At 42.0% G+C, this 18589-nt stretch overlaps 1 protein-coding gene across 1 annotated transcript in view; it reads right to left on the bottom strand.

The window, feature by feature from the left end:
* Positions 1-145: 145 nt before the first annotated feature.
* The window catches only part of SARS1 (seryl-tRNA synthetase 1), a 26946-nt gene continuing 8502 nt past the window's right edge, over positions 146-18589 (bottom strand). Inside the window, exons 2-11 of the mRNA XM_007949798.2 lie at positions 14018-14088; positions 9813-9893; positions 8225-8383; positions 7064-7207; positions 6097-6252; positions 2936-3157; positions 2234-2363; positions 1795-1952; positions 948-1077; positions 146-303 (exon numbers count right to left, since the gene is read on the bottom strand). Coding sequence (XP_007947989.1) covers positions 146-303; positions 948-1077; positions 1795-1952; positions 2234-2363; positions 2936-3157; positions 6097-6252; positions 7064-7207; positions 8225-8383; positions 9813-9893; positions 14018-14088 — 1409 coding nt within the window. The remainder of the gene's footprint in view (positions 304-947; positions 1078-1794; positions 1953-2233; positions 2364-2935; positions 3158-6096; positions 6253-7063; positions 7208-8224; positions 8384-9812; positions 9894-14017; positions 14089-18589) is intronic.

The raw sequence follows: 18589 nt of genomic DNA on the forward strand, positions 1-18589 counted from the left end.
GCGCTGTACGCCACACTGTTCCCCTTAGCTATGCAGTCAGATGGGGCAGGGTAATGAGTGCGTGCTGGGCTTCCCTGCCCTTGGGTAGGCTCTGAGATCTCAGATGACAGAAATGAAAGCCTGGAGAACCGGGCGGAAGGAATGTTCAGGCATCGGTGACCCCCATGTTCTGTAGTTGGCCTTCCAGGGCGACATCTCCTGCTGCCGATTTCTTTTTGCTGCCTTCATGCTGCTTCTTTTGCTTCTTTGATGGCTCCTGGTCAATGGGTGCAGGCTTCACAAAAGGGATTAGTTCCTGGAGACCTGGGAGGGAAGAGCCAACCAAATGACCTACTGTTTCTCAGGGAGTCAGAGCCCAAGGACTTCTGAGGGGGGTGTAATAAGACTAGGATCTCTTTGAACAAGGGGGCACGCACGGTGGCCACTAGTTTTATTTATCCTTTTCATCCCTACTCTGAATTCCAGCTGCATTTAATAATCACACCTGTACTGGCTACCTGAACCCCCCCCCCAAAAAAAAAACAACCAAATCCGACTCAGAGACCCCCACTGGGTTTCTGAGGTGGTAAATCTTTATGGAGGTAGACTGCCCAGTCTTGCTTCTGCAGGGTGGCTGGTGGGTTTCAACTGCCAACCTTCTGGTTAGCAGTCAGATGCCTCAGCCACTGTGGTACCAGAGCTCCTTGGGTTTTCTGAAAGTCACCAGCTATTCAGAACAGTAGGAGCTCTGGTGGCATAGTACTTAAGGCATCTGACTGCTAACCAGAAGGCTGGCAGTTCAAACCCACCAGTTACTCCTTGGAAGGAACACTGGGCAATCTACTTCCATAGAGATACCGCCTTGGAAACCTGAGGAAGGGTCGCTATGTGAGTTTGTTTTTTTTGGTTATTTGGAACAGTGTGAAGCTGAAAGACAGGAGGAAGGTAAGCTGGGCTGGGAGTCTAACCTGGTGGCATGAACTCCTTCAGTTTCTCAGGCACAGCAATGCCCTTCTCTGTCTGGTAGTTCTCCAGGATGGCACAGATGGTGCGAGTAGTGGCACACATTGTAGCATTGAGCATGTGAACAAACTCCACCTGGGAAGAGAAGGGCCCCAGGGGAGCAGTTTAAACACAACTCCTAGCTGGTCTTACTGATGACCAGTGACCATCTACACAGAGCCAGAAATATAACAATCCAAACCACAATGATGAGTTCTACTCATTATCACTTCTTTTCTCAACATGAATTCTGTTTGCCATCTACTGCCTATTAGGTAACTCCAGGAAGATTCCCCATGTTTCCACTGAGTGAGAAGTGGTATGTTCCAGGATTGGGAGGAGAGCTGGGTCCAATTAGGCAATGGTCTCTTTGAAGGAAAGGAAACACTGACATTGTGGCTCCTCCTTTTAACCCCTTGAAAAGTCCTTGACTTAGAAAAGATTAGGTCCTGAAAACTGGATTAGAGGAGGTAAGTTTATAGGCTCATGCGCCTTCTTGGGTAAGAAGAGAGAAGACACTGTCTCCAATTCATTCTATGTCAGTAAATGAGGATTATTCTTTCTGTGAACTAAGGAAAACAAAGCCCAAAAGAGAAAACTGGAATTACCTTGTAGAATAGAGCTAGCTAGCTTCAGGTCTCTGTCTGAAAGAACCCAGTCCTGACTCAGTAGATGTCATTTTTGGGTTCCGGTCTTTGACCTACATTGAGCAGCTCTGGTTTTCCCATGGTGCTGGGGGCTTCTCTTGCGGAAATCACATGGACCTATCCTAATCGAAAGGCCCTGCTTCCCACTGCCTTGGGGGCCCTCTACCTTGTCCATCATCTTCTTGGTCTGCCCATATCGGATTCGGAGCCGGCGAGCCTGATAGTCTGTGCAGTTAGAACAGGAGACCAACTCTCGGAAGGCTCCAGAGCCTGGAAACCAGGCCTCCAGGTCGAGCTTCTTACTGGCAGCATGATTCAAAGATCCTGTAAGGAAAACCCCCTAGGATTCATGAAGGAGGGATGGTTTTTCAGAAGGCTAACCCTTAGCAAGCTTGAAGCATTAATTTATATTCTATCCCCAGAAGTGAAATCACACCCAGATATTCTTATAACCAAACACTCTCAAGTGAGAAGAGTGCGATATTTTAATTAATGTGGGTGATTAGTTGGATTGTGAGCTATTTCTTTGTGTGGCTGCTCGGCCGGTGAGGATGGTGTTTGGGGGATGCAGGAGAGGGAAGCAGGGAAGCTGTTGGGTCTCCTACCTGAGACAATATTCACAATGTGGTAAGGAATCCCCAAAGACTGGTAGAACTCCTCTGCAGTGGTAATCATTTCGTCAAACATCTCCCAGGACTTGTTGTCATGTGGTGATGAGTAGACAAACTGTTCAATCTGCAGAAAGAGACCCAAGGAGATAGTGGCACAGTACAGGATGAAGGGTGGCAGATATTCTTGTAATGAAAACCTATTCCACTATTCCACTGGGAGGCAAGCAAGGTTGGGGCCCTCAGCAAGAGATATCACTGCTGCTCTGGACTGGTACTGCAACCATTGCAACGATAACATCATATAGGGAGCTTACCTCATATGTCCAGCTATTGTTCTAAGTGTTTAAGACATATTAATTGGTTTAATCTTTATAGTAGGCCTAGGAGGACAGGTATTATTATTATCCTCATTCTAGAGAGTCAGAAACTGAGCACAGAGAGGTTAAACAGCTTGTTCAAGGTCACACAGCTGGTAAGTGGTAGAGCTGACATTTGAAATCACACAGCTTGGTTCTGTGAGTATGTGCTCCCAGCCACTTCATCATGTGCTTCTCAGGCTTTCTCTGGAAATAGACGCAGGCAGGCAACAAGAGGAAGTGCTGAAGCTAGGGGGGCCTAAGCAACACAGATCAGCCCTTCCCCTAACCACGCTGACAGCTACATAGAAGGGACCTCCTGCTTACCCTATCTACTCACCTTCTCAAATTGATGGACTCGAAAGATGCCTCGGGTGTCACGGCCATGGGAGCCCACCTCCTGGCGAAAGCAGGTGGACAGGCCAGCATACTTGATGGGCAGATCCTCTGGACGCAGCCACTCATCCCTGTGGAGGGCAGCAATGGGCTGCTCTGAGGTGGCAATCAGGTATTTCTCATCATAAGAGTTGTCATCAGACTTCTCACTGCCTTTGCCAATCACCTGTAGGAGGACGGACCATTACCAAGTCAGGAGCCAGGGAAGAGAGAGTGCTCAGGGAAAACAAGAAGGCCCAGAAGTACAAGTGATGGGTCAGAAAGAATTTTCTTTAATCTTTGTCTGGAAGTGAGGAAGGGACAATAAAAGACAAGGAGGGAAGGAGTCAGCCCAACATAGGGTCCCTGATAGAGATCAAAGAAATGCAGATTAAATGGAGACAGTGTTTTTCACTTATGGAATAAATGAAACATTTAAAAAAATAACGTATTATGACCAATGCTAGCAAGTATGCCATGAAATATGTGCTGGTAGCAATAAAAATAAGTCCACTCACAGATGTTTATGAAACACTTACTAGGTACCAAGTCTTTTTGCCAATGCTGGACAAAAAGAGATACCGTTCCTGTTTTCTTAGTACTTATAGGCTAGTGTAGTGGTTAAAATGCTTAAAATGTACAGTGGTGTTTACCAAACTCACTGCTATTGAGTCAGATCTGACTCATAGCTCCTTGGGTTTCCGAGGCAGTAACACTATGAAAGTAGATTGCCCAATCTTCCTTCCGAAGAACGGCTGGTAGGTTTGAACCACCAGCCTTCTGGTTAGCAGTCAAATGCCTTAGACGCTACACCACCAGAGCTCCCTACTTTGGTGTTTAGCTGAAGAAAATAATGCAATTTGTCTTTTTCAAAAGTACAGAAAAAAATTCATTGCAGCATTTATTTATCGCAAAAAAGGAAAGTTTTAAAATACTCAAAACAGGAAGAGTTGATGGTCTTATACTCATTAAAAATGATGACAATGAAGACCATGTAGTTACACAGAAAAATGCTTTCCATATAGCTAAGTAAAAAGGCTGTCTATGACTGTATCTACATTGTGATTATAAGTACATGAAAAGGATATATGTGTGAAAAAAAGTCCCAAAAAGAGTATTAAAAAATGACAACTGTTATGATAGGATAACACATTTCCAAATTTCCTGTGTTGTTACATTACTTTAAATAAATAATAAGTAGGGGAGGAAACTTTCTCTGGGTCAGAGTTTGGGGCCCTGGAAAGCTACTTTGCTACCTGATAGGGACAATTTAGCCTCTTGTCAGGCTATTCACATACAACACACAGACTCTAGAACTGTGCAGTCTAATACAGTAGCCACTGGCCACATATGGCTATTTATGTTAATTAAACCAAAAAACCAAATTTACCGCCACTAAGTTGATTACGACTCATAAGAGACCCTCACTGGGTTTCCAAGGTTGTAAATCTTTACCGAAGCAGACTGCCTCATCTTTCTTCTGCAGAGCAGCTGGTGGGTTTGAACTGCTGAACTTCTTGGCTAACAGCCAAATGCCTTAAGCACTATACCACCAGAGCTCCTTAAGTTAATTAAAAGCAAATAAAATAAAAAATTTAGTTCTTTAGTTGCACTAAGCACATTTCAAGTGTTCAACAGCCACCTGTGGCTGGTGGCTACTGTACTAGACAACACAGATATGGAAAATTTCCATCGCTGTAGAAAGTTCTATTGGCTAGTGCTGCTCCAGAGAATGAATAAACTAAGGGCTCTATTAGGCAAGAAGGAGCACTGGTGGGGCATAAATGCTTGGCTGCCAACCCAAAGGTTGGTGGTTCAAACTTACCCAGTAGCTCCTTGAGAGAATAACCTGGTGATCAGCTCCTGTAAAGATCACAGCCTAGAACACCCTATAGGGCAGTTATACTCTTGTCACATGGGACCACTATGGGTCAGAAGGGACCTGACAGCATTTGACAACAACATATTAGGCCAGGAATGCCAGCCACAGCTCTTCACTATTAAGGCCTGTGATTTTCTTTGCAAATCCAAGAAGCATGTGGATAAGAGTTGGAGGAAACAGGAAACACAGGTAACGCCAGTTACTTAGTATTTCTCTCAGTCCTCCATACTTTTCTTCCTAGTATTGCCCACACTGGATACTTCTTAAAGTTGTTAGCTTTCAACCTTGGAGGCTGAGATTAGAAAAATAGAGAAGACAGTAACAGGTTTCAGTTCATAGTGGACATCTTTCTCCCCTTATTACAAGAAGGAAAGAGGGAGGATACCAAGGCTATTCTAAGATTTAGGGTTTAGAGAGAGAGCATTTTGTTTCCCAATGCATCTTGAATAAGAAAAATAATTTTGAACTCATCAACAGTACCTAGTGGGAAGAAGGCTTTACTTATTAAACTTATCTCCCTACATAAATCAGATGAGCCCAAGAACAGCTGTCTAACTCTTACTCCATGTGGCTCTTGGGAGGAAACAAGCCCATAAGAATAAAGTCCGCCACTTCTGATAGACAGTCTTGAAGGAGAAGGGGACTGAGCTGTGATGGACAGCTGTTAGCAAAGAAACTCTAAAAATTCTGAGTTCTGGACACAGACTGGGGCTGCCACAGTTGGTGTTAAAGCCAGCTAATCAGAATGACATTTGGAACCTCAACTTGAGCCCTCTGGCTTTCCATGACATGGTCTATGGTTGAGAAGGAGCACAAAAACTATAAGCCAAGGAAAGTATGTCTTGCCCTATGGAAGTTTCCAATCGAGTCAGGGCTAGGAAGAGATGACCTAGTGCTACTTCTATAATTTTTGTTCAGCACCTAATAAATAAGCTTCTTCTTCTTCTTCTTCTTTTTTTTAGCACATCTTGTTAAAGTATGGTCCAGATAAATCATACAGATTACCTGGGAAGTGATAAGTAGGCTCTTTATCTGTGTTCAATACGGTAGCCACTAGCCACATGTGACTATTTAAAATTAAACAAAATGAAAAATTTAGTTCTCAGTTGCACTGGCCACATTTTAAGTGCTCAACAGCCACAGATATAGAACATTTCCATCATCATGCAGAGTTCTGTTGGACAGTGCTGCTCTAAATTCATAACTGAAGAAGTCAATCTGCCACATGGGCCCAGGCTACTCACCTTATAAAGTTCTTCATCAAACTGACTGAGTTGTGCCACTTCCTGCATGACCTCCTTCCTCATGAAAAAGGGAGTATAGATGGGAGTGTAGCCCCGACTTCCCAAGGTACGAAGGGCATATTGGATGAGTGCCTGTTCAAGGAACACTAGGACCCCCTGAAGGAGCAGAGACATAGAACTGTGTGAGTGTGTTCTGTTGCCATCATTTTCATCTGCCAGAATGTACACTCAGAGGCCACTGGAGCAATAGAATATGACTGACTACCAAGGGCACAGAAGCCAACAAAGACCCTGGAGTTCCTTGCAACAATTAACTTGAGATTTTTTTTCTTAACACAGATATCCTGCATATCATTCAGACACATCGTAAAGAGAATTTCCTTTAAGATACCAAAGTAAGGTATGTAGGAGTTTGTCTTGTACTAATTCTTAAAACACTGGGTTCATTTGTATATGTATAAAGGATTTATAAATCTATCTATACTGTATTTTCACAATTATTATTTTACCATCTCTTTCTGGAAGCTTTCCTGAATTCATCCTCTCTCTGTAGTAGCTAATCTGGGTTTACTGCCTCTATCTACCTGTTCTCATAGTACTCTGGACCTCCTTATGCCATAGTACTTACCACAGTGGATTTTGATTCTTTATTACTTGTCTCACTGGCTAATTACACTGAGCTCTGGAAAGGCAGCGACTTGGATTCAAGTGCCTAGCATAAGGACTGCCACAGACTGGAGAGTCAGTATGTATTGAGTTGACTGAATTGGTAAATTTCACCATGTAGGATCACTTAGTGGCACTCTCTTATGCTAAAAAGAAAACTGGGTACCTAACTGCCAGTAAGTCAGCAGCAGAAAAGCAGGACAACCGGTAGATCTGTTGGCCTCTTTAAGTAGGTTATGTTTTTCTGCATATTTAAAAAAAATCCTTCATAATCCTATCTTCAATGGTTCCCAACTCTTACCTTCAGGAAATACCCTCGACTCCCAGCCACCACAGCTCCCTTTTCGCCTTCAAAGCCATCTACCATCACCACTAGGTCCACATGAGAGTACTTCTTCCTGACAGTACAATCACCCCAAATCCTCTCTACTTTGTTGTCTGCATCCTAAGGAAACAAGACCAGGAGAGAAAAAACAGGCAATTTTCACAATGTCCATCTTTCCAAACTCTGTCCCAAGAGCAACCTAGCTTTGTGATGCTATCTCTTTACTCAAACACCAAGTTCTGGTCATTAGAGGCAGAAACTAGAGAAGGAGATCTGCTGGAGAATTTATGGTCAATAGAGAGTAATTTACAAATTCTGAGAATGGATTCTAGAAATTGGAATCATGATTTTCCAAGAGATCTATAGTACTCTACAGTATTTTATTCTTCTTTTGTTTTACCCCTTTAAATAGTTCCTTCTTGGAAAACGCCTGCACAAGGACAACCCTCCCCTGACAATTGGCATCGCCTGGGGTGCTGATGAGAATGTAGGGTTTTTTGCTTTTTTTTTTTTCCTTTTCTGGCTCTCATTGGTCCAGGGCCAAGTAGGGGCGGGCTCTGGGCCCTGACCTCTAAGTCTGCTCTGCTAGGCTGCCTCCTGAACACCCTAGCCAGCAGTAAGTTTAACGTTCACCAGGGAATGAATGAAAGAGGCACAGATGGGCCGTGCCATGGCTGGGGTGTCAGGGAACAAAGGCTGGGCTTGGAGCAGCTTTGTGCTAGGGAAGTTCCTGCTCAGCAGGAAACTTTTATCATGCAGATTTCCCTTCAACCTGCAGCTTCTCAGCAGGGTGGGGGTGAGGGGGTTAGGTTGATTTAGCAGATCCCTCCCACAGGACTAGCTGCTGCCAAGGGCAACACGCAGTAGAGGACAGCAGCCCTATTTAGAAGAGATTTCTGTGCCAGGAGTCTCCTCCTACCTGCTGTCTCTGCTACTTCCCAATCAGGCAAGGATCTGACTCCTTCAAGTCTCAATTGGTGGGCAGAGGGAATATACAAAGAGCCTGCTTATGACACAAGGCCTATTATACAGAGTGGCAGAGTTTCACGGCTCTCCTCCCACCCCCGCTCCTTCCCAACAGAGGACAGAGACCGAGTAAAAAGTAAGGCAGCCGCCTGCTGTGGCCTGGAAGCCTACCTCATCGTTGCTGATGGGCACAGAGGGGTGCAGAAGGTTCCCGATCTCGCGGAGGTTCTCAAACCTCTCTGCTTCCAGCTTGATCCGCTCAGCGTCACACTTCAGAATGGCTTCATCGATAAGGAGTCGGACTTTTTTGATTTGTGAGACTTTCAGGTTCTGTAGAGCAAAAGGCCAGGCTCATACTCGGGACACAGTCGAGGACAGAGTAGGAATATGATTCTGCTGCCCCATCATGCTCAAATGACAACCCCTTTTGGTAGGATGTTGAAAACTGAAAAAGACTTTCAAACAATCTGAGATTTATTTTATACAGGGATATAGATGGTCTTGTCCTACAAATTGGCACTTTCCTTTGAGGTGCCTAAGACAGATAAATTTTGGTTTACTCTTGTTTTTTCCTGTATACCAGGAGTTTGGTTCTTTCTTTCCACTCCTCGGAAGGAAGGTTGGGCAATCTACTTCCGTAGTGATACTACTTCAGAAACCCAAGGAGGGGTCGCTATGAGTCGGGTCCAACTCGCCGGCACACAACAACAACAATAACAACGTAGCTCTTTTAGGAGAACTTTCCCGTAATTTGTACTTCCTGATTTTTCTGGCTGAGCCAATTCAGCACTCTATTGGACTACATTTAACTGTTCTCTAGAAGATTCGGTGTTTCTGGGTGGTACAAATGGCTAATATGCTTGGCTGCTAACCAAAAGGTTGGGAGTCCACCCAGAGGCACTTTGGAAGAAAGGCCTGGTCGTCCACTTCCAAAAATATCAGTCACCGAAAACCCTATGGAGTACAGTCCTACTGTGACACACACAGGATTGCCATGAATTAGAACTGACTCCATGATAACTGGTTTCCTAGAAAGATAATAAGTTTATTAAGAGCAAGAGACTTTGTCTTAGTCTTATTTTATATTCTTACTGCAGGTGTTTCAAACTGTGCTCTGATTTTCCCGAGGGGAGGGTGCCCTTTACAGGTAGAGCTGTCCTTCAAGCACATCAACTTTGCTTTTGCTGTGTTTATGCTCTTGCTATGATTTTGTATTAAAGCTTTCAACATTGGGGTCTGTGACTAAAAATCTTGAAAATCACTGCTGTAGGCCCGCTGTAGTGAATATTTGATGAGTCCTAGTGATTGAAATTCTTTGGCTCTGAAAATGTAGTGGGATAAACGGGTAAGTGCAGGATTACTAGCCAAAAGGTGGGTGGTTTGAATCCATCCAGAGGTGCCTTGGAAGACTTGCCTGGTGATTTGCTTCTGAAAGGTCACAGCATTAAAAACTCTTTGGAGCAGTTCTACTCTGCACACATGGAGTCACCATGAGTCAGAATTGACAGCAACTAACAAAAATGACAACATAAGCCGAGCAGAATTCAGTTCCTTTTTTTCCTATTCTTCCTATCCTTGGCTTTTCCACTTTTCTACTGTCTCATAAGTACTCAAGTAGAGAGTATAACAAGAGTTAGTGGGGACAATTCTAAGCTGCAGAAATCTGAGGATGCCACAGTGTTGTATGAAATAGTTAAGATGAAAGAACAGAAAATCCAGCCTATCCATGTGCATACCCCAAAAAAGGATGACAGCTTACAGTTAAAGCATCTGCTGCAAGGTCATCGAGGTTTAGGACATTCTCTGGAATGGACTCATCATCTCCAACTGGCTCCTTTTTCTGCAGGAAGGAAAAATGCAACACAATGAAATAAAATAAAATCTCTGATATAGTTGTATCAGTGCACACCAAATTAACATAGCATATAAACTAATCACTTAACTTTCTATATATAACTTTCTCTAAAGATGGAGCACATGGAAGAAAAATTAGTCAGAAGCCTAAGTTTTAAGGTCCTGTTCTGCCATTTGCTAGTTTTTTGTTGTTTTAATCTTGGGCAAATCAATTCACCTGTTGGGGTTGGAGAATTAGCATCATGAGGACCACGAGAAGAAGAATATTTTGCCCTGGACATAGAACAGTCATGGACATCATCAGAGAATATGTTTGAAAATGCTCATGAACTGTAAGTTGCTGGAGAGGTAGTGTACTGCGCAGGAGCATGAGCAGAGGCAATGCCTGGGTGCGAGCCCTTATCTATCTGCTGAGAAAAATCTCGCCACTGAGGCTAAGGGAAAGAAAGACATTGGGTGATGGAGAATGAAGGAGCCAAGGAAAACAAAACTTCTCAGACAAAAACTCACAGAATCTGTTACTAAGTTTGGAGCAAGCCACACAACTTGGCAGACTAGTTACCAGCTGCTGTGGAGTTGATTCTGACTCATGGTGACCCCATGTGTTTCAGAGTAGACCTGTCCTCCATAGGGTTTTCAATGGCTGATGTTTTTGGAAGCAGATCACCAGGCCTTTCTTCTGAGGTACATCTGGGTGGACCTGACCCTCCCTCACTGCTGTCGAGTCAAATCCAACTCATAGCGACCCCTCCTTGGGTTTCCGAGGCAGTATCACTATGGAAGTAGATTGTCCAGTCTTCCTCCTGAGGAGTGGCTGGTGGGTTTGAACCGCCAGCTTCTGGTTAGGAGTCAAGTGCCTTAGGCACTACGTCACCAGAGCTTCCAACTCTTGGTTAGCAGTGAGCATGTTAACTGTTTGCACCACCAAGGGACTCCATCTCAGCACAATGAAAGGGGTATATAACCAGGGCTAGAACTGTTTTTGATTCAGTTTCTCTCCTCTTCCTCCTTTTTGAGATTTTGACAAATCATCACTTCTAATCCTTGCACAGAGGCATGGATTAGACAGAGTCCCTGAGTGGGGCAAATGGTTAAGTGCTTATTTTATATTTCCTTGCTGCAGGTGTTTCAAACTGTGCTCTGATTTTCCTGAGAGGAGGGTGCCCTTTACAGGTAGAGCTGTCCTTCAAGCACATCAACTTTGCTTTTGTTGTGTTTATGCTCTTGCTATGACTTTGCATTAAAGGTTTCAACACAGGGGTCAGTGACTAATAAACTTGAAAATCACTGCTACAGGCCCATTGTAGCGAATATTTGCTGAATTATAGGTACTGCCATCAAGTTGGATCCAACTCATAGCAACCTCTCCTTGTGTTTCCAAGGCGGTATCACTACAGAAGTAGAGTGTCCAACCTTCCTTCCGGGGAGTGGCTGGTGGGTTTGAACTGCCAGCCTCTGGTTAGCAGTCAAATGCCTTAGGCACTACGCCACCAGAGCTCTCTGCTGAATTACAGTAAATTGAAAAATCCGTTGGCTTTGTGAAATAAAGACTAGTCAACCAGGAGTTCCTGGGTGGTGCAAAGGGTTGAGTGTGGATTACTAGCCAAAAGGTTGGTGGTTCAAAGCCACCCCGAAACGCCTCACGAGATGGTCTGGCAATCTATGGAGCACAGTTCTACTCTGCACACGAGGTCACCATGAGTCGGAATCAACTAGATGAAAACTAAACAACGACAATGGGGAAGATAATTTTAAGAGTCAAATGTTTAAATCAAAAAGATACATGGCTTCAGCAAAACACGTATAAAACAATTTGAGAAAGTTTAGGGTCTGCTTTGTAATTACAAATAAAAATGATGTGTAGAAATCATGTTCAACATCCTAAAGGTTTTTTTTAAATTCTGCACATATAATAGGCAATTATGTTTATACAACTTCACATGCTACTGTACAAAACTGAGTCATAAGAAAAGACTAAATCTTTCCATAAGGGTTAAGCACCAAAATCTTTTAGACTTCATTATACATTCTCATGGACCAAAGTGAGAAATCAAGATCCTAACCCCAACTCCACTCATATCCTGCAGCGACTTAGAGCAAAATCATCTAAAAAAGTTGGAAAAGTCTGAAAATATCAGAGTGTGTCTCAACAGGAACAAGCATAGACCAATATTCTGAGGTAGAAATGAACAGCCTAAATCTCAAGATTTTGGGAACGACACGATAGGCAGAGTGGGCGTATGATAGCAAGGTATCTAAGAGTCTTCTTTGTGTGACAGTCCCCCTCTGCAGCTACTCCATGTGGGATGATTCTAGGCAAGTCCTTGAATTTTCCTAAATCTGTTCTGTTACCTGATAAATGTACTACCTATACACCAGGTTTGAAGTAAAGATCAAAATCAAAATAAGATGTATATGAAAGAGTTTTGAATACTTGAAAGTGCTATGCAAATTAAAGCACTATTACAACTATTTCAATAGAGAGCAAGAGAGAACATTCCCCGAAGGGTTAGCAGTAAAGTTGGATCTAAGAGTATTACACACTCCTTCTCATCTTCTTGCTACAAAAAGATAGGCAATCTATATACATGCTACAAAGAACACACAGGCAGAGGTACCACGACAATTAACATTAATTCTGGGACCTCAGACATGCAAATGGTTAACCATCAGGAGTCCTATTGGAAGAAAAGTATACAATTGTCACTAAGTCACAAGCTGAAAGTGGACCAAAATATAGTTAACAGGATGCAGACTGTCAGAGCAGAATGCAGAAGTGAGGTGAAAGGTGCTAAAATCCCAAGGTAATCTTTTTTGTTACGTTCTTCACAGGTTCAGCTTCTAGAATTTGATGACTTTTTTTGTTTATTTTCAAGCTTTACAACTTAAAAATTATACAGATTGCACAGTACATTAAATATACCCTTAAAAAGTGACCAAAGGGCTAAAAAGGTCTCTTGAAGAAAGATGAAACACATGAACTATTTTGGATAGCAAAGCAAAAGTTGAGCTGAAATCTAACATTCCTCGGGCATCAGAAGGATTTATGGATAAAGGCCAAGAATGCTTGCCATCCACTGTCACACACAATTGCTGAGTAACTACAGTGTTCTAGGCATTATGCCCAGTTCTCTACATTTTTAAAATTTAGTTCTCACTATACTATACTGTGCTGGGGGCTTTGGTGGTGCAGTGATTAAGCACTTGGCTGCTAACTGAAAGATCAGTGTTCGAACCCACCAGCCATTACGTAGGAGAAAGATAAGGCAGTCTACTTCTGTAAAGGTTTACAGCCTTGGAAACCATATGGGGCAGTTCTACTCTGTCCTATAGGGTCGCTATGAGTCAGAGTTGGATGGCATGGGTTTTTATTTATTTATTTTTTATTCTATACTGTATTCTGTACTGTAGGTGGGGAGCTCTGGTGGCGTAGTGCCTAAGGCATATGATTGCTAACCAGGCTGGCAGTTTAAACCCACCAGCCACTCCTCGGAAGGGAGACTAGGTAATCTACCTTCCGCAGTGATACCACCTCGGAAACCCAATGAGGGGTCATTATGAGTTGGATCTGACTCCAGGGCATTGAATTTGGTTTTGGTAATACTATAGGTGAGCACCATGGGGTGGCCATGAGTTGGAACTGGAATTGACCCTATAGCATGGGTTTTATTTTTCTGGGGGGGTTAGGTGAATTTTAATATTATCATTTTATAGATGAGAAGACTGAGCCTCAGAAGTTAACTTGCCTAAAGTCACAGTGCCAATAGGAGGATAAGGCAGGTACAGTGGGATAAAAAGTCTGAAGTGTGCCCTAAGGGAAGCTGTCCTTAGGCACCACGTGTAGAGTGCAGGAAATAATCGAATTACTAGTGGAACCTATATTCCTATAACAAGAACAGAATAGACAGTAAACAACTAGTGTGGGAACAATTTTATCTGAAGGACAGAAGGTAGACTCTGAAAGCACCTCTTGGTTCTCTTTCCGTCTTCTTTTAATAATTTTCTCTCTTTGGTAAGAAATTCAGTATCTTACAGAATTAGAAATTATGTGCATATTAGTTAAGGACATGATCAAATACCTCTGCTCAAGCTTTCTTACCAAATTCTTACCTTCATTTTCTCTCCGATTGTCTTGCTGCACAGGTTCTTCAGCTTGTTCAAGTTGTCTGCCCGAAATCTGCCTGAGAATCAAGAACCCAAGAGTTTACCAAAGACATGCACACAATTAAGATACTTCCATCCCTAATCATGGCTCTTAGTTCTGATCTCAGCTCAAGCCAAAATGCAGGCAGGGCTAAGGGATCTGCCTTGTGAAGCTGCGAAAACTTAACAGCTTTCAAGTCCCAATTTAATTAGTATATATTGGTATTCATATTTGGAGACAAGAAAAAGGCCACTATGAGACTGAAATTAAAAAGTAACATGACCTGGACTGTAGATAGAGAGCAACACATGCTAATAAAAGAAAGCTGAGAAACCTGGATAATACTGAAGTAATTGTAACCTACCCAATTATATTAAAACTCATTTAGAGAAACTGGTGTGCACTGGACTCTAAAGAGGGTAGTCAGTGCCCTATTCCCATGAACTTGGTTGCTACATCTCTATGCTAAAAAGGGTTACGTAATGTTATTTCCTTTGCTCTGACACAATGCTCATCTGGCACCCTTGAGAATAACTTAATTTCCACTGGGGAAGAGAGTACACTGCTCAGCCAACATGGGTATTTTGGCCCAAATCCACACATTGGTATTGTGGTTCATCAGACTCGCGTAACTCTGGTTAGCAAAAATTGGACCTCCTGAATCTAAGCATTAGTGGCAATATGGTAAAAATCAAGTCTGATAGATAAAATTGATGTCTAGAAATGAGACAGTCCCTACATACAGCTACTAAGTCTGCACTTAGTGAATCAATTTCCCTCTTTGATACCTTCTCATTCATTTATTCATGCTGACAAGATTATAGAGATGGACAACAGATTGGTGGATGCCAGAGGTTAGAAGGGGGATGGGAAAGAAAATGGAAAATACTCAAGTAACTATAACCTGCCCAATTATGTTAAAACTCATTTAGAGAAACTAGGTAGCATGCACCCAGAATCAAAAGAGGCCAGTTATGTTTTTATTCCCATGAATTTGGTTGCTACATCTCTACGCTAAAAATGGTTATAGTTCTGTGAGTATAAAGGGATGGCAAAAGGGATCTTTGTGGTGATGGAATAGTTCTGTATGTTGATTTTGGTGGTGAATATACACGTGATAAAATTGCACATACACACACATACAAATGAATGCATGTAAAACTAGTTAAATCTGAATAATTTCTGTGGATTGTAGCAATGAATTTCTTGGTTTTGATACTGTACAGGCAGTCTCTGAGTTACTAACTATGAATGTGCAACTTATGGACAACTCCTACTGGCCCTTTGTTTAAATTTTTATTGTGATCTGAGTGAAAGTTTACAGAACAAATTGGTTTTCCATTCAACAATTCATACACATTTTGTTTTGTGACATTCATTGCAATCCCCACAGTGTAACAGCACTCTTCCCACTTCTTCCCTGTGTTTACTGTTTTCATTCGTTCTTATTTTCTATCCCTTCCTGCCTTCTCAGCTTTATTCCTGGGCAAACGCTGCCCTTTTGATCTCATATGGTTGATTATTCTAAGGAGTGTGTACCATTCTGGTGTTACTATTCATCTTATGTTGTTGTTGTTATGTGCCGTGGAGTCGGCCCCGACTCATAGCGACCCCTCCTTGGGTTTCCGAGGCAGTATCACTACGGAAGTAGGATTGCCCAACCTTCCTTCTGAGGAGTGGCTGGTGGGTTTGAACCGCCAGCCGTCTGGTTAGCAGGCAAGTGTCTTAGCCACTATGCTACTGTCTATAGTTTGGTTCAAAGTTGAGTCATGGGGGTGAGATTAGTTCCCAGCTTCCAGAGTGTTTTAGGGCCATAGTCTCACAGGTTCCAACAGTCTCTATCAGACCAGTAAGCCTGCTCTTCTACTGGCCCTTTAATGCAGGGCTTCAAATCGGTTGTCATGGCCGATGAAGCAAAATAGGAATAGATTTGAGTTTTTACAATTTGGTGATTCATCAAAGTAGCCAGAATGTGAAAAATTATAGGTCATAGCCCTGGAATGGGAGACCTGGATGAGGCGCAGTAAGCCCTTTTAGGAGCCAGATGCATGATACTGGGTTATTGGATGCACTGTGAAAAGCCACACACATTCAAAATGGCATGGTTTGTCGCCATCTTTGAGCAAGGCATCACCATCTTGGAGTGGGAAAGAGATGTTTGGAAGTGCTGCTTTAATGTTATGTAAATTTGCCTTCACTTTGAAATGACTGAACAAACTCCTACTCCAACAAATTCTTCCTCACAATCACATTCACTTGAAAATGTTTTGAGCCTTCTCTTACACTAAAGTAAAGCTAAATAAGAACCCCTATGTACCTATTCTGACTGATCTACAAATTCAACTTATAGATACAGTTAGGAACAAATTTTGGTAATAACCTGGAAACTGCCTATACTGCAGCTATGGAAAATGTTATCATTAGGGGAAACTGGGTAAAAGGTATGCAGTATTTTTTTTTTTGCAACTTCCTGTGAAATCTGTAGATATTTTTAAATAAAAAGTTTTAAAAAACTGACTGAGCTCTTCTTGCAAGGTACTATGCTAGGTATTGGGGATATAAAATAAAATAAGACAAATGTTGTTGTTGTTATTGTTATGTGCCATCAAGTCAGACCTGACTCACAGCGACCCCTCCTTGGGTTGCCGAGGCAGTATCGCTACGAAGTAGATTTCCTCATCTTCCTTTGAGGAGTGGCTAGTGGGTTTGAACCGCCAGCCTTCTGGTTAGCAGTCAAGTGCCTTAGGCACTACTACACTACCAGAGCTCCTAATAAATAGGCAACTGAAAAACAATATTATAGGTATTATAGCAATGCTGAGTATTTCAATCACTGGATATAATATATCCCTGCATTTATTTAGCTCTTCTTTATTTCTCTCAGCAATGTTTTGTAATTTTTAGTACACAGTCTTGAAGATCATTTATTAATTTTATTTGAAAGTATCTGATGCTTTTTAATCGTTACTTGTACTTAAAATACCATTGATTCTGTATATTGACTTCTATCTCGTGATCTTGGTAAATTCATTTTTAATAGCTCAGATTCTGCAAACACAATCAAGTTATCTGCATATGAGTTTTACATCTTCCTTTCTAAACTTTTTTCTTGCCTTATATTATGAAATAAACTGTGTCCTCCAAAAAGATAGCTTGACTTGTATACCTGTAAATATGACACTGTTAGAAACCATTTTCCTTTTGTTATGTTAATGAACCATACAGAACTAGAGTGGGTCCTAAACCTCAACCCCTCTGAATGAAGTCTTATAAAAAAGGAAAACAGACACAGGGAGACACAAACACACACACACACACACACCAAAGGAAAACAGATGTCATGTGAAAATACATCTACAAGCAGCCAAGGACTACCAAGAACCACTAGACACTATAAAAGCTGAAAGAGACAAGGATCTTCCTTTGAAGTGATAGAAGAAGAGAGCCCCTAACTCTGCCAATGCCCTGAATTTGAACTTCTCCCCTCTAGGACTGTGAGGAAGTAAGTTCTGTTCTTTAAAGTCATCCACTTGTGCTATTTTATGATGGCAGCAGCAGGTAGTTAAGACAGAATTTATCACATTGTCTAGAACCTCTGGCACAATGTTTAACAGAAGTGGTGATAGTGAACATCCTTGATTTGTTCCTAACCTTAGGGGGAAAGCATTCAATATTTCATCATTAAGAATGATGGTATCTATAGATAAGCTGGTAACTACTTATCAGATTAAGAAAGTTCCTTTCTATTTCTAGTTTGTTGCATTTTTATCATGAACAATTGAATTTCAATATCAAAAAAATGAACTCCAATCCCTATCTCACACCATACACCAAAATTAACGTGAGATCAGTCATAGACTTAAATGTGAAAGATGAAATAATAAAACATCCAAAAGGAAAAATAGGAGAATCTCTTCAGGGAAGAGGTCAAAGCCTCACTAAGGAAACCGGCGAGGAACAAGGCTCCAAGAGTTGACAGAATACCCATTGAGATGTTTCAACACATGGATGCCCCACTGGAGGCACTCAATTGGTTATGCCAAGAGATTTGGAAGACAGCTACCTGGCCAACTGACTGTACCCATTCCAAAGAAAGGTGAACCCACAGAATATGGAAATTATCGAACAATACCATTAATACTGCATGCAAGTAAAATCTTGCTGAAGATAATTCAAAAACGGTTGCACCAGTATATTGACAGAGAATTTCCAGAGGTGCAGGCTGGATTCAGAAGAGGATGTGGAACAAGGGATATCATTGCTGATGTCAGATAGATCTTAGCTCAAAGTAAAGAATACCAGAAAAATGTTTACTTGTGTTTTATTAGCTATGCAAAAGCATTTTATTGTGTGGATCGTAACCAATTGTGGATAAAATTGAGAAGAATGGGAATTCCAGAACACTTAATTGTACTCATGAGGAACCTGTATATAGACCAGGAGCCTGTCATTCAAACAGAAAAAGGGAACACTGCATGGTTTAAAATCAAGAAGGGAGTGTGTCAGGGTTGCATTCTTTCCCCACACTTGTTCAATCT

This window comes from Orycteropus afer, unplaced genomic scaffold (assembly GCF_000298275.1).
Source record: "Orycteropus afer afer isolate SDZICR_OR568_19922 unplaced genomic scaffold, OryAfe1.0 scaffold00010, whole genome shotgun sequence".
NCBI classification, from domain to species: Eukaryota; Metazoa; Chordata; class Mammalia; order Tubulidentata; family Orycteropodidae; genus Orycteropus; species Orycteropus afer.